We start from the raw sequence: 21,764 nt of genomic DNA, 5'->3' as shown, positions 1-21,764 counted from the left end.
TTAGTTTTTCCAGAGGAGCTAACAAAATTCGGTAATATCACGCCACACTATCAAATAAGGTTGCATTCGACAATAGGAGGGTTTAGTGACATATTTGACTTTTTTAGTGGGAACTTTGCGTTTAATTTATTCATAAAGTTTAGTGATTACAATATCGGATACACACTCTGATGGTTCATGCAACCACGACTTGCACATATTATTGCCACAAGACACTCTAGCTAAGACATGTGTCGCTTCATTTACCGTTCGCCCCTCCCACTTCACCTAAAGCCTTTCTCTGGACCTTAGCAAGTCCTTGATCTCCTCAATGAGCGGCTCGTAGACCGACCTGTTCAACTCCCCCTCCGTTAGGGATCTTGCCGCAATTTGATCATCTGTCTCCAGCACCACCATAGGCAGGCCCAGTTCAAGCAATAACTAAATAGCCCACCTGCATGCCAACAAGTGAACCAACTCCTGAGAAGAGACTAATGGGGAAAACTGACAAGCTCTCAATCTGCTCCATCCCCGGAACTCTTTCAACTGTGCCATCAACGTTCACCTTAATCCACTCCTCCTCCGGCGCACACCAGAGCTGCTAAGGTTGGCCGGGACAGGCTTGTCTAGCCTCTTTGACCACTCCTCCTACAAATTTCGGGCCTAGTCAGCGACCTATGCAGGATCCTCTATACCGTTGCCATCTCTTGCATTGTTTCGAGCAAAGCCACACTTGATATATGGCCATTATCACCATTGATTGCTCATTTCACTTAGATGGTCCAAATACCAATTTCACATATAATATGCACTATCTTTTATAAGATTGACTTGTTTGGCGTTTTTATAATATTCAACTATTTGAATATTATTTGATATTTTTATTTTTTCAAAAAGCGCTTGCTGCTTCGGCTGGTATCATTAAGAATTAACATGACCTCCGACACCAACTGGAAAAAATCAGGAAAACCTAGGTTTCTACGTGTTCCATCCACAACAGCATATATAAGAACTACACGCAACAGGAAATGAGATGATAGGGTTGTTTCCAAATTGACCCAACTCCTTAGATTTCTTAGCATTTGCGTGGTGAGACCCCATCAAAATCCAGGATTAGATCAGACTGGGTATCCTAATCCTTTACCATTTCTATTAGTCTGATTTAAGAAAAAGTATTCTGAATGAGCCCTACGAGGTAATTGGTCGCACATGACAGATAGTTGCAACCCAACCCACGGTTGCTATACAAGATAACTGCATAAATGAGAAGATATGCAAGATTACAAGTGGGCAACTAGGCGCACGGAACAGACGGTTGCAAGCTATGTTTTCTATACAGGACAACAATGAGCTATTGGTGCAAGCACCCACAGCCTAGAGATAGTGATAGCTATTGCATTGACCCGCGTCTACTCTTTTCCACATGTGTTGACAGTCATCTAATACCACTGCCTCATAATATAAAAGTGTTTTTTGACACAAACGCTTTACATTATGAAACGGAGGGAGTACAAAATTTTAGGTAGCCCTTGATTTTGTTCCGGCGAGCATTGCTTTGTTTATTCATTGCTTTTGTGTGGGCGGGGTCCGGAGATGCCGCCACTAGTGAGCATTTATCTGATTGTCTCTTAGATTTAGGGGCAAGGGAGGTGTACCCAAGCATGAGACTTCAGTGACAAGTTGTAGCTGATCAACTCTACCAGTCCAAGTCCAAGTTAGGCGTATATGCATGCTGCAATTGGCATTGCATATACCCCAATTTTGGTTGCACTATCGTACGTCTTGTTGTGCCTGCTGTCACTTGCACAAAGAAAAAAAATATTGTAGCACCTCCATCTTACCGTTGGTGCCGACTATAAATTCCAGCCCGCCTGTAATCATTCCCAACTCATCAGCTCGATCATCATCGTCTCCTAAGGCCCTAGCTAGCTAGCTCCACTATACAGACCACCGAGGGCATGGCGCTGACGAGTCGCCTTCTGGGCGTCCTCCTCGGCATCACAGTGCCGCTGCTCTTCTTCTCCCGTGCAGGTAATCGTCGCGGAGACGTTATCCCGTAAAAAAAAAGATTATCGTATGTCTTTCTGGAAACATATATACGGCGTAGGTGCATGATATTTTTTTAAAAAAATGGAGAAGGACACACGGCCTTTGCATCTGGACGATGCATGCAGCCACTTTATTAATTATTCACACAAGACCTTACAAAGTCATACAACAGTAAGACTTGTAGGTGCATGATATAACTTTTTATTTTTGAGAAAGAACGATAACCATTGCCTTTGCATTGAAGTGTATGACTTAATTGTGATGTTTCTTATTGTACACGCACGTACTGCAGAGGGGGGCGAGGTAGGCGTATGCTATGGGAGGATGGCCACTAACCTGCCTGACCCGGTGACTGTGGTGCAACTGCTCAAGAAAAACGGCATCACCATGGTGAGGATCTACGACACCAACCCAACGGTGCTGGCCGCCTTGGCCAACACCGGCATCAAGGTCACGGTGGAGCTAACTAACGAGGAGCTGGCCTCCGCTGCCACGGACCAAAATTTCGCTGATCAATGGGTGCAGAACAATGTGAAGGCGTACTACCCGGCCACGCAGATCAATGGCGTGACAATCGGGAACGAGGTCTTCAAAGAGGCTAGTCAGTTGAACTCCCAGCTCGTCCCGGCCATGAAGAAGGTGCAAGCGGCGCTGGCTCGACTGGGCCTGGCGGACGCCGTGAAGGTGACCACGCCCATCGCGTTCGACGCGCTCAAGACGTCGTTCCCGCCCCCCGAGGGTGCGTTCCGTGACGACATCGCGTTGTCGGTGATGAGCCCCATGGTCGACTTCTTGCAGGAAACCGGTCGTACCTCATGATGAATATCTACCCGTACCTTGCGTACCTGAGTACTCCGGGCATGTCCATCGACTATCTCTTGTTCCGCCCCAACGTTGGCGTTGTTGACAAGAATAGCAAGCAAACGTACTTCAGCCTCCTCGACGTGCAGCTTGACGCTGTGTACTATGCGATGGAGAAGCTGCCGTCCTCCAGCCTGCGTGCTGGGGGGATGAGGAAGCTCACAGCAGGGGGCGGAATACTGGAGGTGAAGCTTGGTGAGACTCACCATCCAACCAGAGGCCACCATGGCGTGGGAACAAGAGCCAACGCCCAAGCGTTCACCGATGGTCTCATGAGCAAAGTGCGTGGCGGTAACTCCGGCACCACCTCAAACAGATATAACCGGCTCGCCACCAGTGCTGTCGGCACCCCGCACCGTCCCAACGCCGATCTTGACGTGTACATCTTCGAAGTCTTCAATGAGGACAACAAGCCCGAAGACGAGCAGGACTTCGGGTTGTTCTACCCGAACCAGCAGCCCGTGTACCAAGTCGACTTCGTCCATGGCGGCACTGGTGCCGGCCCCGTGCAACCGAGCTACTGCACCGCGAAGGCCACGGCCGGGGACGCGGCCTTGCAGGCGGCGCTGGACTACGCGTGCGGCCACGGGGCGGACTGCAGCGCCATCCAGCCAGGCAAGTCCTGCTACGAGCCCAACACCAAGCTGGCGCACGCGTCGTACGCCTTCAACGACTACTACCAGAAGAACGGCCGGGCCAGCAGCGCGTGCGACTTCGGCGGTGCCGGCAGCATTGTCAACCAGGCACCATCAGGTGAGTCCTTGAATACGACAACTATCTGCTCCACACAGGAAGGCTGCCATGACGATTCCATTGCTTATAAGATTGTGGAAGCGTTCCTACTCCCTCGTAAGGGAGCCGCAGGTATATATTGATCGAGGCAGGAATCGCCCCTGCCGTGGCGTACAAGTTGAACGAACAGATCGCAGGGATACAGTTCCTGTTACAGAAGGAATAGGAGAAGGAGTTGTATACGGGAAGGAGAAAGAGATAGACTACTTTGAGATTACAATGAGAAAATATCTATTTGTCTAACACCCTCCCTTAATCTCAACTATCCTAAATTAAGATTATTCTTGAATGCTTCAAATGGCTTGACTGGTAATGCTTTGGTAAACCCATCTGCTACTTGATCTTTGGAGGGAATGAATCGTATCTCCAACTTCTTCTCTGCAACCCTTTCTCGTACAAAGTGAAAATCAATTTCAATATGCTTTGTTCTGGCATGAAAAACAGGGTTAGCAGATAAGTAGGTAGCACCCAAGTTATCACACCATAGACATGAGATGCGTTGTTGCTTTACTCCCAATTCCTTAAGTAAAGACTCCAACCAGATAACTTCAGCAGTAGCATTTGCGAATGACTTATACTCAGCTTCTGTGCTTGATCTCGACACTGTTGCTTGCTTTCTGGCACTCCAAGAAATAAGATTAGAGCCAAAGAAAACTGCAAAACCTCCAGTTGATTTTCTGTCATCACTACAGCCTGCCCAATCAGCATCAGAAAAAGCACTAACAAGCGTGGAATTAGAGCGTCTGAATTGAAGTCCCAAGCTTGCAGTATGTTTGATATACCGTACAATCCTTTTTACAGCTGTCCAATGACTAGAGGTAGGAGCATGCAAATACTGACAGACTTTGTTGACAGCAAATGAAATGTCTGGTCGTGTCAAGGTTAAATACTGTAATGCTCCAACAACACTTCTATACCTTGTACTTTCTTCTTCCTTAAGTATCTCACCTTCATATGCTGAAAGTTGTTCTGAAGCCGACAATGGTGTGGGTGAAGGTTTGCAATCCTTCATCCCAATACGTGTTAGAAGTTCAGTGACATATTTTTCCTGTTTTAACTCTATGCCATCTTGAATCTTCTTAACTTCAATCCCTAGGAAGAAATGCAAGTCACCAAGGTCCTTCAAAGCAAATCCTGAGCTTAAATCATTTAGAAGGGCATTAGTGGCATTCTGTGAGGAACTTGCAACTATGATATCATCCACATAAATAAGCACAAAAATGATAGTGTTTGCCTTGTTATAAATAAAGAGAGAAGTGTCAGCTTTTGATGCAGTGAAACCAAGATATTTCAACCTTGAGCTCAACCTAGAGTACCATGCTCGAGGTGCTTGTTTCAAACCATAAAGAGCCTTGTCAAGTTTGCACACATGATGTGGTTTTAGCTTGTTTTCATACCCTGGTGGCTGCCTCATATAAACCTCCTCTTCCAGAACACCATGTAAGAACGCGTTCTGTACATCTAGTTGTCTTAGATTCCATCCCCTTGATACAGCAATAGCTAGGACAAGTCGTATAGTCGCAGCTTTAACAACAGGACTAAAAGTGTCCTCATAATCGATGCCACAGCGTTGTTTGAAACCTTTTGCAACTAGACATGCCTTGTATCTATCAATAGAGCCATCTGCCTTCTTCTTGATTCTATATACCCATTCGCAATCAATAATATTTTTACCTCTCGGATTTGGCACTAGATGCCATGTCTTGTTCTTCATTAGTGCAATATATTCTTCATCCATCGCCTTTTTTCCATTTTAAATCTCCAAGTGCATCACCCAAGTTTGTTGGTTCTCCTAAAATACATAACATTCCATACCGTATAGTTCCGCCAGTTCTTATTTTTGGATTTTTAATACCTTTTTGTAGCCTGGTCATGACCCTTGAGGTAGTGGTAGCATTCGGTTGCACAGGAGATTGCATGATCTGACTGGCTGCAGAAGATCCTGGAGATCCGTCCAAAACCATGTTCTGAGCTGATTCAGCAGATCCGAATGTAGCAGATCCTGTAGTCACCTGTGTGTCTGCTCCAGAACCGGGACTACCATGGGCCGCAGAGATAACCGCCGCAGGGTATCCCGCGCCCTCCCTGGTTGGCTGCATCTGGGTGGACCGCGCGGCCCTGCGTGATGACGCGGCAGCAGCGGACCGGCTCGCGAGGCCCTGAGCGCTGCCCGCTGCCGAACTAGAACCGGCACTGGCGCTGTCAGGCGCGTGATCCAAAGCGGATCTTTGCGCATGATCCAAGGCTGACTGACGCGCAGGTGTGGCAGGAGCAGCCAAATCATCCTCGTGCTCCACGCCTGCTGCTCCTTCTTCATGCACATGAAATAATGCTTCATTTTGTACTGGATTTTCATGATTTTGATCATTTTGACCTCCGTTTTCTTCAGGCACCTGCACACGTATATCAACAAGAGAAGAACTAACAGGAGTATTAACACATTGGTTAGCACAATTGTTATCGCCCCCTTGATCAAAATTCGGAAGAAGAAGAATTTCTTTACGAAGAAGGGCGCCAGCATTTGGATGGAGAGACTTGAAAGGAAAAACTGACTCGTCAAAAACAACATCTCTGGATATATAGACCCTTCTAGTGAAAACATCAAGGCATTTAACCCCTTTGTGCATAGGACTATAGCCTAAGAAGACACACTGCTTGGAACGAAAAGCAAGTTTACGTGTGTTGTAAGGTCTAAGATTTGGCCAACATGCACAACCAAAGATGCGAAGAGATGTGTAATCTCGATTGACACCGAAGAGACGTGTGATGGGATTCTCAAATTTTATTACTTTGCTAGGACGAATATTTATAAGATATGTGGCAGTAAGAAAGGCTTCATCCCAGAATTTTAGAGGCATAGATGCATGAGCTAGCAATGCTAGTCCCACTTCAACAACATGACGATGTTTTCGTTCAGCAGACCCGTTTTGTTGGTGAGCATGAGGATAGGAGACATGATGTGAAATTCCAATCTTTTGGAAGAATGAATTGAGTTTCTCATACTCACCACCCCAGTCTGTTTGCATGGCAAGAATTTTAGAGTTTAGTTGGCGTTCAACAAGATTCTGAAAATTGCTAAAGACTTGAAACACATCAGATCGTTTCTTTAGCAAATAAATCCAAGTAAACTTGCTATAATCATCAATGAAGCTCACATACTATGAAAATCTACCAACTGAAGTGGGGGCTGGCCCCCACACATCTGAAAAGATAAGTTGCAAAGGAGCAGTAGATACACTGGTAGAGATGGGATATGGCAGTTGATGACTTTTAGCTTGTTGACACGCATCACAAACTGACTCAACACTAGACTCATAAGGGAGTTTATTTCTACTAAGAACATGCTGAACTATAACTGAAGATGGATGACCCAAGCGTCGATGCCACTTTGCCGAAGATGGTTTGGTGACACTCCAGACTTGTTTATTTGACCATGATGAAGATGATGACACGAGTGGATAGAGACCTCCTTCACACTTTCCTCTAAAGATGACTCTCCTCGTTGCCAAGTCCTTAATCACAAAAGAATAGGGATAAAAGATGATGAGAACATTATTGTCAAGAGTGAATTTATGAACAGACATAAGATTTTTCGATGCATGAGGAACATGTAGAACATCTTTTAGATGCAAATTTCTAATGGGGTTTTTAACAATTGAGTTTCCAATATGAGTAATATCCATACCAGTTTCACTTGCCGTGTGCACTTGGTCACCTCCGTGGTACCTTTCTCGCATCGTTAGCTTGTCGAGTTCCCCCGTGATGTGCTCAGTGGCGCCAGAATCTGCATACCAGTTTGTATCAATCCCGTAGGAGTTGGTGACGAGGTTGGCCTTCTTTTTTTCTTCATGATCCTCCTCATAGCGATGCCAACAGGCCCTTGTGCCCCCGGCATGATACTTGTAACATATTTGGCACTCGGGATAGTCTCCCTCATGCTGTTGTTGCTGCTGTTGTGGTGGTTGTCGCTGACGTTGTTGATAGCCGCCACCACCATTGCCGCGAGCAGGAGAGGAAGAGGGGCGATCGCCACGACCACGCCCCCTGTTCCCTCGCCCACGACCTCCTCTGTTGTTGCGACCTTGCCCACTCCCTCTATAGACAGCGTTGGCAGAAGAGCGAAAGCCGGTTGGCCCATCGCCTAGCATCTCCATCCTTTGATCAAACGAAGAGATCAGCGAGAATAGTTCATCAACAGTAATGGAATTCTTGATGGCACCGATTGCAGCAACAACGGGATCATAGTCCCTATCAAGGCCGGCGAGGATGTAGTCCACCATCTCCGGATCGGTCACCGGACGGCCAGCCGCGGCCAGCTCGTCTCCAAGGCTCTTCATCTTGGCGATGAAGCTATTGCTGGACATGTTGCCCTTCTTTGTGTTGGAGATGGCGATTCTCAGATTGGTAATCCGAGATTGGGACTGCGATGCGAACAATGCTGTGAGAGCAGTCCAGAGATCAAAGGTGCTTTCCTTACCAATGACCTGCGCGAGGATCTCCTGAGACAGAGAGTTCAGCAGGTAGCTCAGAACCTGCTGATCTTTTGACAGCCATGGACCGTACAGAGGATTCGGTCCAGCCGCCATCGACTTGTCCGCCTGCGCAACTTCCACCGTCTTGGGTGGGGCAGCATCGCTGCCGTCCAGCAGTCCAGTCACCTGCGCTCCTCGCAGGGCTGGCATGACTTGCGCCTTCCAGAGGAGGTAGTTCCCCCTCGTGAGCTTCTCCGTTGGTGGTGCGCCCAGGTTGAGCGATGGAGCGGTCGACGAAGAAGCCATGGCGATTTCTGCTGAACCTGTTTCTGTTTTCTGTATCGCTAGATGATGGGAAAGAGGACGGCTCTGTATACCATATAAGATTGTGGAAGCGTTCCTACTCCCTCGTAAGGGAGCCGCAGGTATATATTGATCGAGGCAGGAATCGCCCCTGCCGTGGCGTACAAGTTGAACGAACAGATCGCAGGGATACAGTTCCTGTTACAGAAGGAATAGGAGAAGGAGTTGTATACGTGAAGGAGAAAGAGATAGACTACTTTGAGATTACAATGAGAAAATATCTATTTGTCTAACAGCGTAGGCCGCTGTGACCCGAGCCAGCAGCGCGTGCGACTTCGGCGGTGCCGGCAGCATTGTCAACCAGGCACCATCAGGTGAGTCCTTGAATACGACAACTATCTGCTCCACACAGGAAGCCAGCCATGACGATTCCATTGCTTGCGTAGGCCGCTGCGACCCGAGCCCAAGCTGGTGTGTGGCGAACGCGGCGGTGGGCGCCGCGCGGCTGCAGAACGCGCTGGACTATGCCTGCGGCCACGGCGCGGACTGCACTGACATCCAACCTGGAGCACGGTGCTTCGATCCCGACACCAAGGTCGCCCATGCGTCCTTCGCGTTCAATGACTATTACCAGCGCCATAACCGGGCCGCCGGAATGTTCGACTTTGCCGGTGCCGTTACCATTGTCCGGAAGGCACCAAGTTACTCCCTCCTTTTCGGTTTATAGGGCTTATTTCAAAATTTCAGTTTTCTCATTTTATAAGGCTCAATTTGGTTGTTTTTCATCACATGTTCAGATTCCAAGGTGCATTAAATCATTGCATGCAAGTATTAAGAAAAAATTGACCAATGCATGTAATTTATACATGTATGCATTGCAATTAATGCATTGGTAAACATTCTTTTTTAAGGAAAACAAGAACATTAATTTGGGTGCTTTTGCAAACTCCAAAAGGTATTCCACCATTCACCATCTATCTTGGTTGGTGAGATTTTTAAATTGAGCCTTATAAACCGGAAAGGAGGAAGTATCTGCTTTGTATTTATGATTCTTGTTTCACGAAAACAAAATGTACGAGTCTGTTTGTTAATGGTGATTTCGTATATGTTTGCTTGTTCCATCTTTGCAGAGATAGGCAACTGCGTGCTCCCGTCAAGGGCCTGAACCGAAGAAACTGTAGCCAAGGCGAAGCTTTACTACCACGAGATTAAGCAATAATCCCGACAGATTATCGTCTGCTGCCGGCAAAGTCTAGTTTTCAAATGTAAAACTAGATAATAAAACCATGCTTTTCATCAGGTGCTTTATATATATACCTAGACTTTTTTAAAGAAGATATATATTCCTAGATGTGCCATAAGTATTACACATCTAAATCTTATATCACCGAAGAGTGCATTGCAACGGTTTCGCTAGGATGCAAACGACGAAGATAAAGATATTAGTGTGCTGAGTGGGTTCTCTGCGAAGCCAAAAAATATATTAGCACCGCTATGAAGCAAACGCCAGACCGGATTCACCGTTGTAATATTTTGCTATCTTTTTTGTAGGTTACGTTTTTTAAAAGGATGATTACACGCGCGTCACAACCATCTCTATTGCATTATTTAACAAGATTTTACAAAATAAATATATAGATCAACCCAAATCCACCTTCCTACTGACAATTGGCGCTCTACCTACAAGTTGATGATGTGCCTTGACCGTGCACCACACACACCAAGAAATTTGATGGCCTTACCAAGCCGCTGGCCAGCTAACCGAGGGCACCAACTAGTCTAGCAGACCCTTAGCATAAACCGTATGCGCACGCTGAAGAGTCTGTCACAGCCTGCTTCCACAGTTCCATCTCCAAGATCAATCGATGCACCGATCTTGCCAGACTGTTCTGATGTCTACGCCACCATGACATTGGACAACACCAGCCTCCTACACGCGCCATCAAACGGTATCCAGCACCGAGACCCCGCTGCACCTTGCCGCCAAGACTCGTTGCCGTCGATACCGTAGATGGCATACCGCTCCACCTTGGTCACCGCACGAGAAGCATGCGGAGAACTGCGCCCAGCCACCCCTCTAGCTAGTAGCTACTCCAAAGCGATGTCCCTGGGAGGTAGAGCGACGCGGAATGTCGCCATCGTCCGATCCGCGTGGCCAAGATCTGGGGTTTCCCCCGGAGCAGCCCGAGCGAGGAGACAAGAACTGCACCGATGATGCCTTCATGAAGGTAACGACGCCCCAAGACACTGCCATCGTCTGCCATCAAGGATGACCTGGTTTTCACTGGCATTCCCATCTCCTCGTCCTCACCGCGGGCCAGAGCCGATGGACCAGCAAGACAGGAGGCGACGCAAACCCCAAGCCCGTTAGAACTCCACGGGCAGGAAAGGGAGGCCGCATCCCCACCTATCACGACGCATCTGGCCCAAAACCCTAGGTGCCGCCGCCAAAACCACGGCCGAGGCGTTGCGAGGAACACTTGACACGGTAGCCGCCGGCGTGGATCCGGGCGGCCTGAAGGTCTATGTCAATAGACGAGGGGTTCCCACTAGAGAACAAGCCGTTCAATACTATTCCTAATCCGTTTGATCAAGCAAGCCTATGAGCTTCAATGTTTGAGCCGCGATTCTCATGGCAAAAAACAATGCCATCCTATTTCACACCTTTAGCCTTGATCTCCTAGGTGATGTGGTAATAAACTGCTCTGGAGTCTTCACCCAGGGTATTGATCACCCTGGGAGAATCATGGACTACCTTGCTCTTCGAGTAAGCAAATCGTCTGCCAACGAGAGAGCCTCCCTGATCGCAACAACTACACCATTTCTGCATCTGAAATCTCCCTGAAAACAACAGAAGAAGCTCCCAAGACTCTGTCCAGTGTCCACGTTGATCTTCGTCCAGCCAGCGGGCCAGGGGATCCACACATTGACCTCCGTTTGTCTTGCAGGAACCTCATATATCTTGCTCTGCACCACTACTAGTTCTTCCATGAATTCTCGATGAAGCAATGAGTAGAGAAGGGGCTTTGGAACAGATTTTCATGAATAACTTTCCTCCTTGCACCACAAAATAAGTGTACTATCATTCATCTCGTGCGGCTTGAGGCCATGATTACAAGACTCGATCGTGACGAAGACGTAAACCTAATCCAGCCAACTGGCCTCCATTATGACAAAACATGACAGGACCGCTTCAAGAATCCAGATCGTATATCACCTAGGATATGGCTCAGTAATCGTAACCCCATTCCAAGATACGTCATCTTCCGGTACTAAATCAAACCGGGCATGCACATCCCGGCATTGCCCATATCGTGGAGAAGCTGGAGATGGCGATTCTGTCCCAAAGAAGAATGCAGGCTGTGTCGGTGGCTGAAGCTCCATGGTGTCCCTTGTTAACATGAAAATGACGGTTGATATTTGAGGCCTGTCATCAGGGTCCGGTTGGACACACAGTAGCCCGATGTGGATGCACCGTAGCGCTTGGCTTCGAGGGTATCCATTGAGTGATCCGTCCATCATTTCTGATATTGTTCCTTTTGTCCAGTAATTCCACACCTGGTAGATGGTTAACATGGATGATGCTTTTAGATATGATAATTTAAATGTTACAGTGTTCAAAGGCACTAAAAACTGATGAACATAAAATAAATCCAACACTTACATCACTAATGAGGTTCACGGTATCCCCATAATCTGAACCGCAGTTCCTTCTCCTGGTTATAATTTCAAGGACTAGTACACCAAGACTGAAAATATCGATCTTGGGTGACACACTTCCGTGTATTGCGTACTCCGGCGCCATATAACCACTGCAGAGGATGAACAATTAGGCTTGGAAACACACCTTCACTAAGTGAAATAGTTCATAATTACAAGTATCTTTCTTGTTTTTGCAAACTTAATTATAGGCATTTGACTTACAGTGTTCCGGCAGCTCTAGTGTTTTGAGTATGAGTGTGACCTTCTTGTAGCAGCCGTGCCAATCCAAAGTCTGCGATTTTAGGATCCATCTCCTCGTCAAGAAGGATATTATTAGCTTTAAGGTCCCTGTGGATTATCCTTGGGTTGGAGTCCTCGTGAAGATACAGTATTCCCTTGGCTATTCCAAGAATGATGTTGTACTGTTGCTCCCAGTTTAGAGTATTAACCTCACTAGTATCTGTTGCCGAAAAGAATATGTTCTTACATTAATTGATGCCGAAAATAATCATAAATAAGGAACAATCATAAGAACTCACTTGGCTGAAGAAGTTTGGAAGAAAATAAAACGGTGTATGAATCTTAGTTGTGCAATTTTTTTGCTGGAAATACTACAATAGAGATTTTTTTTTCAATAAAGGACATTTTCACTCTTGATACAACCGCACCGAGCGCATATAACGACCCAGAGTAGTGAATGGAGGGGAAAATAAATACCGAATAGAAAGTTGTCGAGGCTCCCGTTCTTGATATATTCGTAAACAAGCAACGTATCATTCCGATGCGAGCAAAACCCCTGTAATCTGACAAGATTCTTGTGCTGAAGCTCTGCCAATAGAAGCACCTCATTGCGCAACTGATGCAAACCATGCTCAGTTGCTCCCAAGAGCTTCTTCACTGCTATTTCTTGCCCATCCGGCAGTATTCCCTGAAACATGCAAATTATTTTTCAGACAAGGCCTGAATGCGAGATATTCCCTCCGTCCCAAAATATAATAACATTTTTAACACTAGCATAGTGTCAAAAACGTTCTTATATTCTAGGACAGAGGGAGTACATCGAGACTCTCCTTTTTCACTCGCTTTCTTGCTTGCGTTCGTACCTTGTATACAATTCCATAACCGCCTTCTCCAAGCTTATTCGCTTCTGAAAAGTTCTGGGTTGCCTCTTGCAGTGCCGTCAAATCGAAGATCAAGGCTCTCGCCATTTTCTTGAATGCTGGTGTCATGTGAAAAGCAAGAATGTTGTCAGCAAACGGTAAGTCCGGCTGTTGAACAGATCACTGCAGAGGGCCATGCCGTAGACTAGGCCGGGCGCCGTGCCGACGGTGGCGGTGGCGAAGCCGTTTGGGGAGGTGGAGGCGTTGCCGGGGAGTCCCGCGGCAGGCAGCTTCAGGGTCGAGGGAAAGGAGCTGTTGGACGTTTGGGGGTTGCCGTCGCACTCCATTGAGGCCGACTCAGTCGGCGCTAGCAGGTGGACCGCGATGAGCATGGCCAGGACGGTGTAGCCGCCGGGGAGCATGGCCGTGGAAGCGCGTGGGGGGAGACCGGTGGACCAGCTCGCTTTTCTTTGGCACGACGACAGAGCGGCAACGGCGACGGCGACGGCGACGCACCATTTGTCATATTTTTTTCCACGGGTACGAGTGGGTGCGCAAGTGGCAATCCAAAGGAGTCAAAGTTGATTGGCCGCCCGCAGAGCCGCTATTTTGGGTGTGTGGTATCATGACTGGCAAGTGGACGAGTCATCAGCCCTATCCAACAGGGCATCAGGAGTGCGCACAAGATTGGACCCGCATGACAGCTCTCGTCAGTGTGCTCAACCCGTCCCTGCCGGCGTCGCTGTCAGCGCCTCACCACGATGTCCTCTCTCCTCGTCACTCCGAGAGAGAAAGCCATGGCATGTCCTGATCTCCCCCTCTACCGACGGAAGATCACGCAGAGGGGGATCTAGATTGAGATAAAATCCAGGGGCATGGTCGATTCAAACCAATCCGGCGGGTCACACGGGGGAGCGGCTTGCCGGGATTCATCACATGAGATGTGGGTGGATCACGCAGTTGGTACATGAGACGAGGGCCCGAGCCAGGCAAACAGGAGGCGACCGGGTCCCTTTGCATGCTGCCGACGCCGCCGCTGGTTCCCACTCCCTTCGTCAGTCGCTCTGGCGGTGGGAGGGAGGGGGAACCTCAGATCTGTGGGTCGGATGTGTTCTCGGTTTGGTTAGGGTTAAGGGAGTTGCTGAAGCCATCGCGGTGAGGTCGTGCCTGAATAAGTTTTCCTAGGCTCCATTCGCAGTCAAACGGGCCTCTTGACTTGGTCTAGGAGCCAATGGGGTGGGGGATCCCCAGAACTTGTTGAGGTCGCGGGCTATGGTGTCTGGAGATCGAACGACACTAGTTGGGTTGGTCATCGGATGGGATGTGGTTGTGTGGAGATGGAGATTATTCTTCCTCCTCGTCAGTATGATTTTTCTGATGTTGTTCCACCTCCTTCTTTGTACTGCTGCTAGAGGGTCCTGCTTGGCTCGGGCAGTTGGCCCTGCCGCAGCGCCGGAATCATATCCTAGTTCACTTTCATATGGAAGGAGCACATCTAGCGGTACTCAAAGCCACATATGGTGAAGGTTGTTGCAGGCGTGTCGGGTGCACCTGTGTGTCCATGTCTTTTCGGCATCGGAGCAAAGAAAAGGCGGACCAGTGCGGCGATTATGTTGTGTTTGAAGATGATGACTTGCTTGGGTATGGATGCAGATTCTTGTGTTGCAGGGTTGTTCTCACAAGGTTCATGGATGATGACACATAACATCTTCGTGTTCCACTGGTTGTTTTAGGGTGCTCTTTATTATTCTGTTAGGGTGCCCTTGTACAGGTTAAGATCTTTGTATTATTTCCTAATTTGAATACAAGCATACTTTCTACAAAAAAAAGATGTGGGAGGACTGGCAGGCTACATTCCGCAGATAGTTCAAAATGCATAACGGATACTACCCTGATACTTTGATACTACCTCGATACAGTTCGATACGTATTCTTCGATTTACATTTTTTAATAAACTAATATTTGATACATGTGGGATACTGCTGTGACACATTTTAGATAAGGAAAAGCATGATGTATCTAACTATTTCTTAATTTTATTTGTATTTACAACTAACTAATTTACTCTGTTTTGATGCCATATTTCCATTTAGAATTTCATATGATCAAAATGAAACTTGGAGTATTAGCTGAAAGACTTCATCACTTGAACAAAAAAGATACACCTCTCATAAAAACTCCTTATTTTCGCATTTTTAATATATTTTTTGTATGGTAATATGTGTCTCATTTATATTGTAAACGTATCCATGTATCCTAATTTTTTTGAAAATTGACGTGTCAAACGTGTCTCCGTATCACATATCCGGTACGTATCTAATTATCCATGCATTGTAGTTGGTAGTAACAAATCCCATTATCATTATGAACCAACCTGTGGTTGGATGGTTAGAGAGACTGTGGTATCCCCAGCCCACCAGGGTTTAAATCCTGGTGCTCGCATTTATTCCTGAATTTATTTCAGGATTTTTGGCGATGCGCGTTCAGTGGGAGGAGACGTTCCCGTCGACAAAGAGGTGTCTACGGTGTATTCGTAAATTTCAAGATGATATGCCGGGTCGGTCTTTTGAAGGTGCTCATTGTACTGTGTTAAAAAAAATCCCGTTATCATCGAGGGTATACCAGATTTGTCAAGCAAAACAAAAAGAGGTGGATCACGAAGCTAAAAGAGAGGGCAAATCTGGTGAGGCTGGCAACTATGGTTAAGAAGCGAGGGAGATCGTTTGCGAAGGGGCACCCATCCTTCGAGGAGACCCTGGTATGGCTGACGGCAGAACTAAAGTCATCGGTACCTCTGTCATGGGAGGGCATCACCATGCTCCACTTCAAGGTGAAGCATGAAGATCAACTTCTATGCCGGAAAGAAGTTGCCCTGAATCTACTCCCTCCGTCCCATAATATTATGGGAGGTCATCACCATGCATGCTCCACTTATAAGAACGTTTTTGACGTTTTTGACACCACTAGTGTCAAAAACGTTCTTGTATTATGGGACGGAGGGAGTTGTAAGTAACTCCCCCCTCATCTCCTTGCATGACCTTGACAAGTGTGGAAATCTTGCGCTTGTTCCTGGTGCAGTGATAATTTTGTTAGAAAGACTCGTCATTGTATTTTTGCACCCATTTTTTGGCTCGATCCTTTGCATGGAGCTCTGACTAGGAGGGAGTGGCGGAGCTTGGCCCAAATAGTTGGGCAGGTCGACTGAAGGAAATAACTACCGAGCTTTTGTTCCATGGTCTAAAAATAGTTATTCACTTATCACTCCATTAGTCTCCTTGAACTCAATTACTACTATAAACCAAAGTCATTGAGGGCAAATGATCGGGATATTCATAGTTTTGTCTAGAGTTTTGTGACTCTTTCATGATGGTGTACGTGTCGATCTGCTCCATTTAATTATAGAGTTATATAGTGTTATATCCGCTCCAAAACATATGGCACAGTTGATTATTTACAGTTTCCAGTTCACAATTTTAGCCGCCATATTTATTTATGATACCATCAATTTTTTTTAGTAAAATGGTGTATGGTACAAACATTTAAAATGAAAGTTGATTTTACATGTCCAATTAGTATACTTCTGCATATCTTATAGTGGTCAAAGTTTTAAGACATTGACAATATGTTTACTTATGCGCCTCATATTTGCAGCAGTACGGGGTATTTATCATATGTATGTACAATGTATATGCTTTCCCGTGTCCTTCTCAAGGCTATTTTTTTTTCATGAAGAATAGCTAGTTTACACTGAAGAATTTGCATGCCTTAATTCTTTCCGTCGATATATTGAATCTCAACCATTGTAATTCGAACATACATGATCCATCACAAACAATAAATTATTTGGACTAAGAGATGCCCACATATTTCTAGTCTGAGTTGTCCATGCATGATTTATTACCGGTAACATCTTTATTATTTTTAAACGAAAGTATTTTGCCAAAAAAATGGCCCCCCAGTTTTTGCTGTGTACATACACATTTATTTTTCTGTTTTAATCTGATAGAAAATATTTTATCCCAACGTGAATCACTAACTAAAGAAAGAATCCGTGTTTTTTTTAACACAAAAAAAGGGGAGTCTAGATGAGGATGCGTATTGTGCTTGGACTTTCTTTTTGTTCTCGGACTCTTTTGGTTGGGTGTTGGGATCACATGCGAGTAGTTGCCTGCTGTATTTTGCAATACCAAACTTATGCTTATGGATGATTGTCTCGTACACCTTCCTTTTTCTAAAGGGAAGGCATATGAGTCGTGTCAAACTTTTGTTTTTTGGAGGAGACATGTCAAACTGTTTGTGTATCATGATATTTGATATTTGTATGTAACGCTACATATTTTAAATCTCAGCCGTCAATATTTAAAACTAACGACTGAGATAATTTAATAATAATAGTAGTACGTTGTAGCAGCAGCAGCAACAGCAAATAGATAGATAGCATAGTATAGTATAAACTTTGACTCGACACATACATATTGGACTTTGACGCACTTGAAGCATTCCATTCCGTGGCTTTGCGGAATGATGAGTCATGCGCATCCAAACTGGTAAAATCGCTTCAATTCAACTGAACTCCAAGGCACCTTTTGCGACTACATTCAATGGAACGGAGAAAGTTCACCCGCCCAGTTATCTCTTTTCATTGGCAGAAGATTGCTACTCCCTTCATCTCATAATATAAGAGCGTTTTTGACCTAAGTACTTCTTAGTCACGGGCGACGGGGATGTGAATGCTAGTTGCAAAAAACGGACAAGGACTTGCTTTGCCAATTGCCATGGTCGTCGACAAGGACGTTCACTAGGCAGGCACCAGCAAGTTTAATCCCCCCGTCTGCAAAACATAGTAGTACGTTCCAACAACCATGCGCACCACAAGGCCGAGGATGATGTCTCACCGGCTCGTCCTGTCCGTGGCCATCGTCGCGGCCCTGCTTGTGCCCGGAGCCACGGGATACCCGTGGAAGGACTGCGGCGACGGCCAATTCGCGGCCGGCAGCAAGTACCTGGCCAACATCAACCTCCTCGCGGCCTCGCTCCCCAAGAACGCCGCGGTGTCCCCGGACCTCTTCGCCACCGCCGAGGCCGGCGCCGCCCCGGACAAGGTCTGGGCCCTCGCGCTCTGCCGCGGCGACGCTAACGCCACGTCCTGCCTCAGCTGCCTCGCCCAGGCCTTCCGGGACCTGCCCAACGTGTGCGACTACAGCAAGGTGGCCACCATGTACTACGACTCGTGCACGCTCCACTACTCCAACGCCTCCCGGGACCCGGCGCCGGTGGCGGCGCGGACGTATAGGTACTGGGAGAGCACAAATGTCACGTCCGAGCAGGCCCAGTTCAACAGCCTCGTGGCCAGGCTCGTGAACGCCACCGCGGACTACGCCGCGTACAACTCCACGCGCCGGTACGCCTCCGGGGAGGCCGACTTCGACCGGGAGTTTCCCAAGATCTACAGCTGGGCGCAGTGCACGCCCGACCTCACCGGGCCGCAGTGCCGACAGTGCCTCGCCAAGAACACGGTGCTGCTGCCGGAGTATTTCGTGGATAGCACAGGAGCCAGAGCTCTGCAGGTCAGGTGCAGCTTCCGGTACCAGACCTATTCCTTCTTTGATGGCCCTGTCATGGTGCGGCTGCCAGCACCATCATCGAGCACCCAAGCACCCGCGCCTGCTCCTGCGCCTGTTGCGGTACCCACGGGTTTGACGCCGAAGCCGGCGACGGCATCCACAGAAGGTGAGCTTTAATTTTCACCCTACCATGCTTGCATTTGCCTTGCCAACGATTTAGCACAGTGATTGACAACAAACCATTCAGTGTCAAACTTTGCCAAATTTTGAAGCACGCTAATAACTTTTCTGTACCTACCTTCTAACAAAAAGGAGCCATGTGGAAAATACTGTCGAGTTAGAGGGCCTAGAGAAAAAAAGTTTAAGTTTACAAACCAAGTGAGATAGCAACCCAAATTTTGAGAGAAATATGAAAAAAAAAAACAGTTTTGCTAGAACTCATCTAGATGAGATATAATTTGGTCCCATTCACCTTTTATAGCCATTGGATGTGATGCTATAAGATGCGTGTATGCTGACGTGGGTTGTATCTATTCTTGTTTCCAAAGTGAATGAGACCAAATTATATCTCATGTAGATGAGTTCTAGGTACTCCCAAAAAAAATCCCTTTTCTAACACATGTTTTCCATTTGAGCTGACATTTTTATTGTACATTGCTCAATTCACAGGTAGAAAATACAGTGTCCCTGGCATTGTTCTTATTATTCTGCTGCCTACTGTAGCTGCCATAAACCTTGTGGCTTGCTTCTTTTTCTGGAGAAGGAAGCGGCCACTAGCAAAAACAAAACAGCAAAATTCACCAATTTACAACGGGAAATATTTCAAAGGACCGAAAACGACCTAGACCCTGTACTCGATCGTTGTGACATTGTTATCCACCATTAAACAGATCCCAGTTATTTCGCCGACGAGGAGGACAATGAAAGTGTAGACTCGATGTTGATTGACATTTCAACCTTGCGAGTTGCAACCGGGAATTTTGCAGATAGCAACAAGCTTGGTGATGGCGGATTTGGTGCCGTGTACAAGGTGCTAAATAGACATATTTCTACTAAAATTGCCAACCATATTGAGATTTTGTTAATTGAGCTTAACTTTGGTTCAATCTTTTAGGGTATTCTTCCAGACGGTGACGAAATAGCAGTGAAGAGACTATCAAAGAGCTCAACACAAGGAGTAGAGGAGCTCAAAAATGAACTCTCTTTGGTTGCAAAGCTTAGGCACAAGAACCTTGTCACACTTCTTGGCGTCTGCTTGGAGCAACAAGAGAGGCTGCTTGTCTACGAGTTCGTTCCTAACCGAAGCCTCGACCTCTTCCTTTTCGGTACTTACAACTGAAGCATGCTCAAGTCAATTATGGCCTCCTTCTCGCTACATATTCAACATTAATATATTCTATGTCCATTTAATTTAATAATAATAAGCAGATGCTGAGAAACATGTAGAACTGGATTGGGAAAAGAGGTACAAGATCATTAATGGAATTGCTCGAGGATTGCAATACCTCCATGAAGACTCCCAGCTCAGAGTGGTCCACCGTGATCTCAAAACTAGCAACATATTGCTTGACAAAGATATGAATCCGAAGATATCAGATTTTGGAATTGCGAGACTATTTGGGCAAGACCAGACCCATGGAATAACGAAACATGTCGTCGGCACATAGTAAGTACTATAACACTTATATCTTGCTAATCCAAGTGGTATGTTGCTTAATAATCTAGTGGTAAGTGGCTAAATATAGTGTACCCCACCATGTTCTTACAGCGGATATATGGCACCGGAGTACGTGATGTGTGGGAACTACTCTGTGAAATCTGATTCATTCAGCTTCCGCGTCATGGTTCTTGAGATTGTGACGGGAAGGAAGAACAATGACTACAATAATTCTGAGAAATCTCAAGATCTTCTGAATGTGGTATGTGCTTGTTGTTCGAATATCTAATCACCATTATTACTAGAGAACAACGTGTTAACCACTTAGTTGACCATAGTTTTTTTCTAACGAGGCAAAAATTTATCCATTTCATTAATTAAGAAGAGAGCTTTCCGATTAATTAGAGGAAAAACTGGTGAAAACATGCACTTCGACTTTTAAGCTCATGGCTTCCAAAAATGGTGCAGATGTGGGACCGTTGGATGGCCACAACAGTGTTGGACATGATGGATCCGTGCATGAACACCAGCTTCTCAGAGAGCTGCGTGCTAAGATGCATCCATATAGGGCTTCTGTGTGTTCAAGAAAACCCGGCTGATCGACCACTTATGTCGTCTGTGGTCATGATGCTCGGAAGCGATACCGTGCCTCTCTCTGCCCCATCTAAGCCGGCGTTCTACACCAAGGAGGCTAGCGACAACTTGGGCATCGAGTCACATCACCGTCGGCTCCATCTTCCTGCCGGAGACACCCAACGGCCTCGTCCGACAAGGTAAAGACCATTTAGTGGTCAAGGCATTACTGCACAAGATGAGAGGCTTTGAAGCCGTCGACCAAGAGCTAGATGATATCATCGCTGCTAACATCCTAGCTACAAAGCCCGGCGACAACGGCATGCACATGATCTTGTCACAGCGGCGGTACCGCCCACAGCTTGCCATGGCCATCCTGATACCATCCTTCTCACAGGTGAGGCTACAGATGAAATGGGATATACTAGCATTTAAAAATATGGCAAGTTAGTACCATGCACTTCGGAGAGCATTCATTGTTATTCTTATCATTTTTCTTCTTCTTCTTCTTCTGTGCGACAGCTTACCGGAATCAGTGCCATTGGGTTCTACGCGCCGGTGCTGCTATGCAGTATCGGCGTGGGTGAGAGTGCATCCCTGATGTCAACCATCATCCTCGTTTTTGTCTCCTCGGTGTCAACACTAGTATCCATGTTCACCGTCGATCGCTTTGGTAGGCGGACCCTCCTTCTCATCGGTGGCATCCAGATG

The 21,764-nt window shown here is 46.6% G+C and overlaps 2 protein-coding genes and 1 pseudogene across 2 annotated transcripts; 2 read left to right on the top strand and 1 right to left on the bottom strand.

Annotated features, from left to right (window-relative positions):
• Positions 1–1,880: 1,880 nt before the first annotated feature.
• LOC119349740 lies at positions 1,881–9,772 on the top strand (annotated as a pseudogene).
• A 1,749-nt stretch (positions 9,773–11,521) lies between these two features.
• On the bottom strand, positions 11,522–13,680 carry LOC119350959 (cysteine-rich receptor-like protein kinase 6). The gene is made up of 6 exons (XM_037618552.1): positions 13,443–13,680; positions 13,262–13,377; positions 12,876–13,086; positions 12,381–12,618; positions 12,121–12,268; positions 11,522–12,014 (listed from the first exon to the last, which is right to left on the bottom strand). Exons 1-6 carry the CDS (start codon positions 13,678–13,680, stop codon positions 11,670–11,672), a joined length of 1,296 nt encoding a protein of 431 aa, XP_037474449.1. The 3' UTR covers positions 11,522–11,669.
• A 4,441-nt stretch (positions 13,681–18,121) lies between these two features.
• On the top strand, positions 18,122–21,397 carry LOC119349734 (cysteine-rich receptor-like protein kinase 6). The gene is made up of 6 exons (XM_037617822.1): positions 18,122–18,989; positions 19,714–19,853; positions 19,938–20,148; positions 20,252–20,489; positions 20,592–20,742; positions 20,949–21,397. The coding sequence occupies exons 1-6, from the start codon at positions 18,122–18,124 to the stop codon at positions 21,255–21,257; spliced, it is 1,917 nt and encodes a 638-aa protein (XP_037473719.1). The 3' UTR covers positions 21,258–21,397.
• Positions 21,398–21,764: the final 367 nt, after the last annotated feature.

Source organism: Triticum dicoccoides, chromosome 1B, assembly GCF_002162155.2.
Source record: "Triticum dicoccoides isolate Atlit2015 ecotype Zavitan chromosome 1B, WEW_v2.0, whole genome shotgun sequence".
In the NCBI taxonomy this organism is placed as follows: domain Eukaryota; kingdom Viridiplantae; phylum Streptophyta; class Magnoliopsida; order Poales; family Poaceae; genus Triticum; species Triticum dicoccoides.
The sequence above is the reverse complement of the archived record's forward strand: the minus strand, read 5'-3'. Positions and strand labels throughout refer to the sequence as shown.

What these genes read in the sequence shown, in the direction of transcription:
- LOC119350959 (XM_037618552.1), bottom strand. Translation starts at nt 13,680, where the DNA reads ATGCTCCCCGGCGGCTACACCGTCCTGGCCATGCTCATCGCGGTCCAC. An exon ending in GTTATGGAATTGTATACAAG is followed by an intron (nt 13,087 to 13,261) that starts GTACGAACGCAA and finishes TGCATGTTTCAG; the next exon opens with GGAATACTGCCGGATGGGCA. An exon ending in CCGTGAACCTCATTAGTGAT is followed by an intron (nt 12,015 to 12,120) that starts GTAAGTGTTGGA and finishes ACCATCTACCAG; the next exon opens with GTGTGGAATTACTGGACAAA.
- LOC119349734 (XM_037617822.1), top strand. Translation starts at nt 18,122, where the DNA reads ATGCGCACCACAAGGCCGAGGATGATGTCTCACCGGCTCGTCCTGTCC. An exon ending in GGCGACGGCATCCACAGAAG is followed by an intron (nt 18,990 to 19,713) that starts GTGAGCTTTAAT and finishes ACCATTAAACAG; the next exon opens with ATCCCAGTTATTTCGCCGAC. An exon ending in GATTTGGTGCCGTGTACAAG is followed by an intron (nt 19,854 to 19,937) that starts GTGCTAAATAGA and finishes TCAATCTTTTAG; the next exon opens with GGTATTCTTCCAGACGGTGA.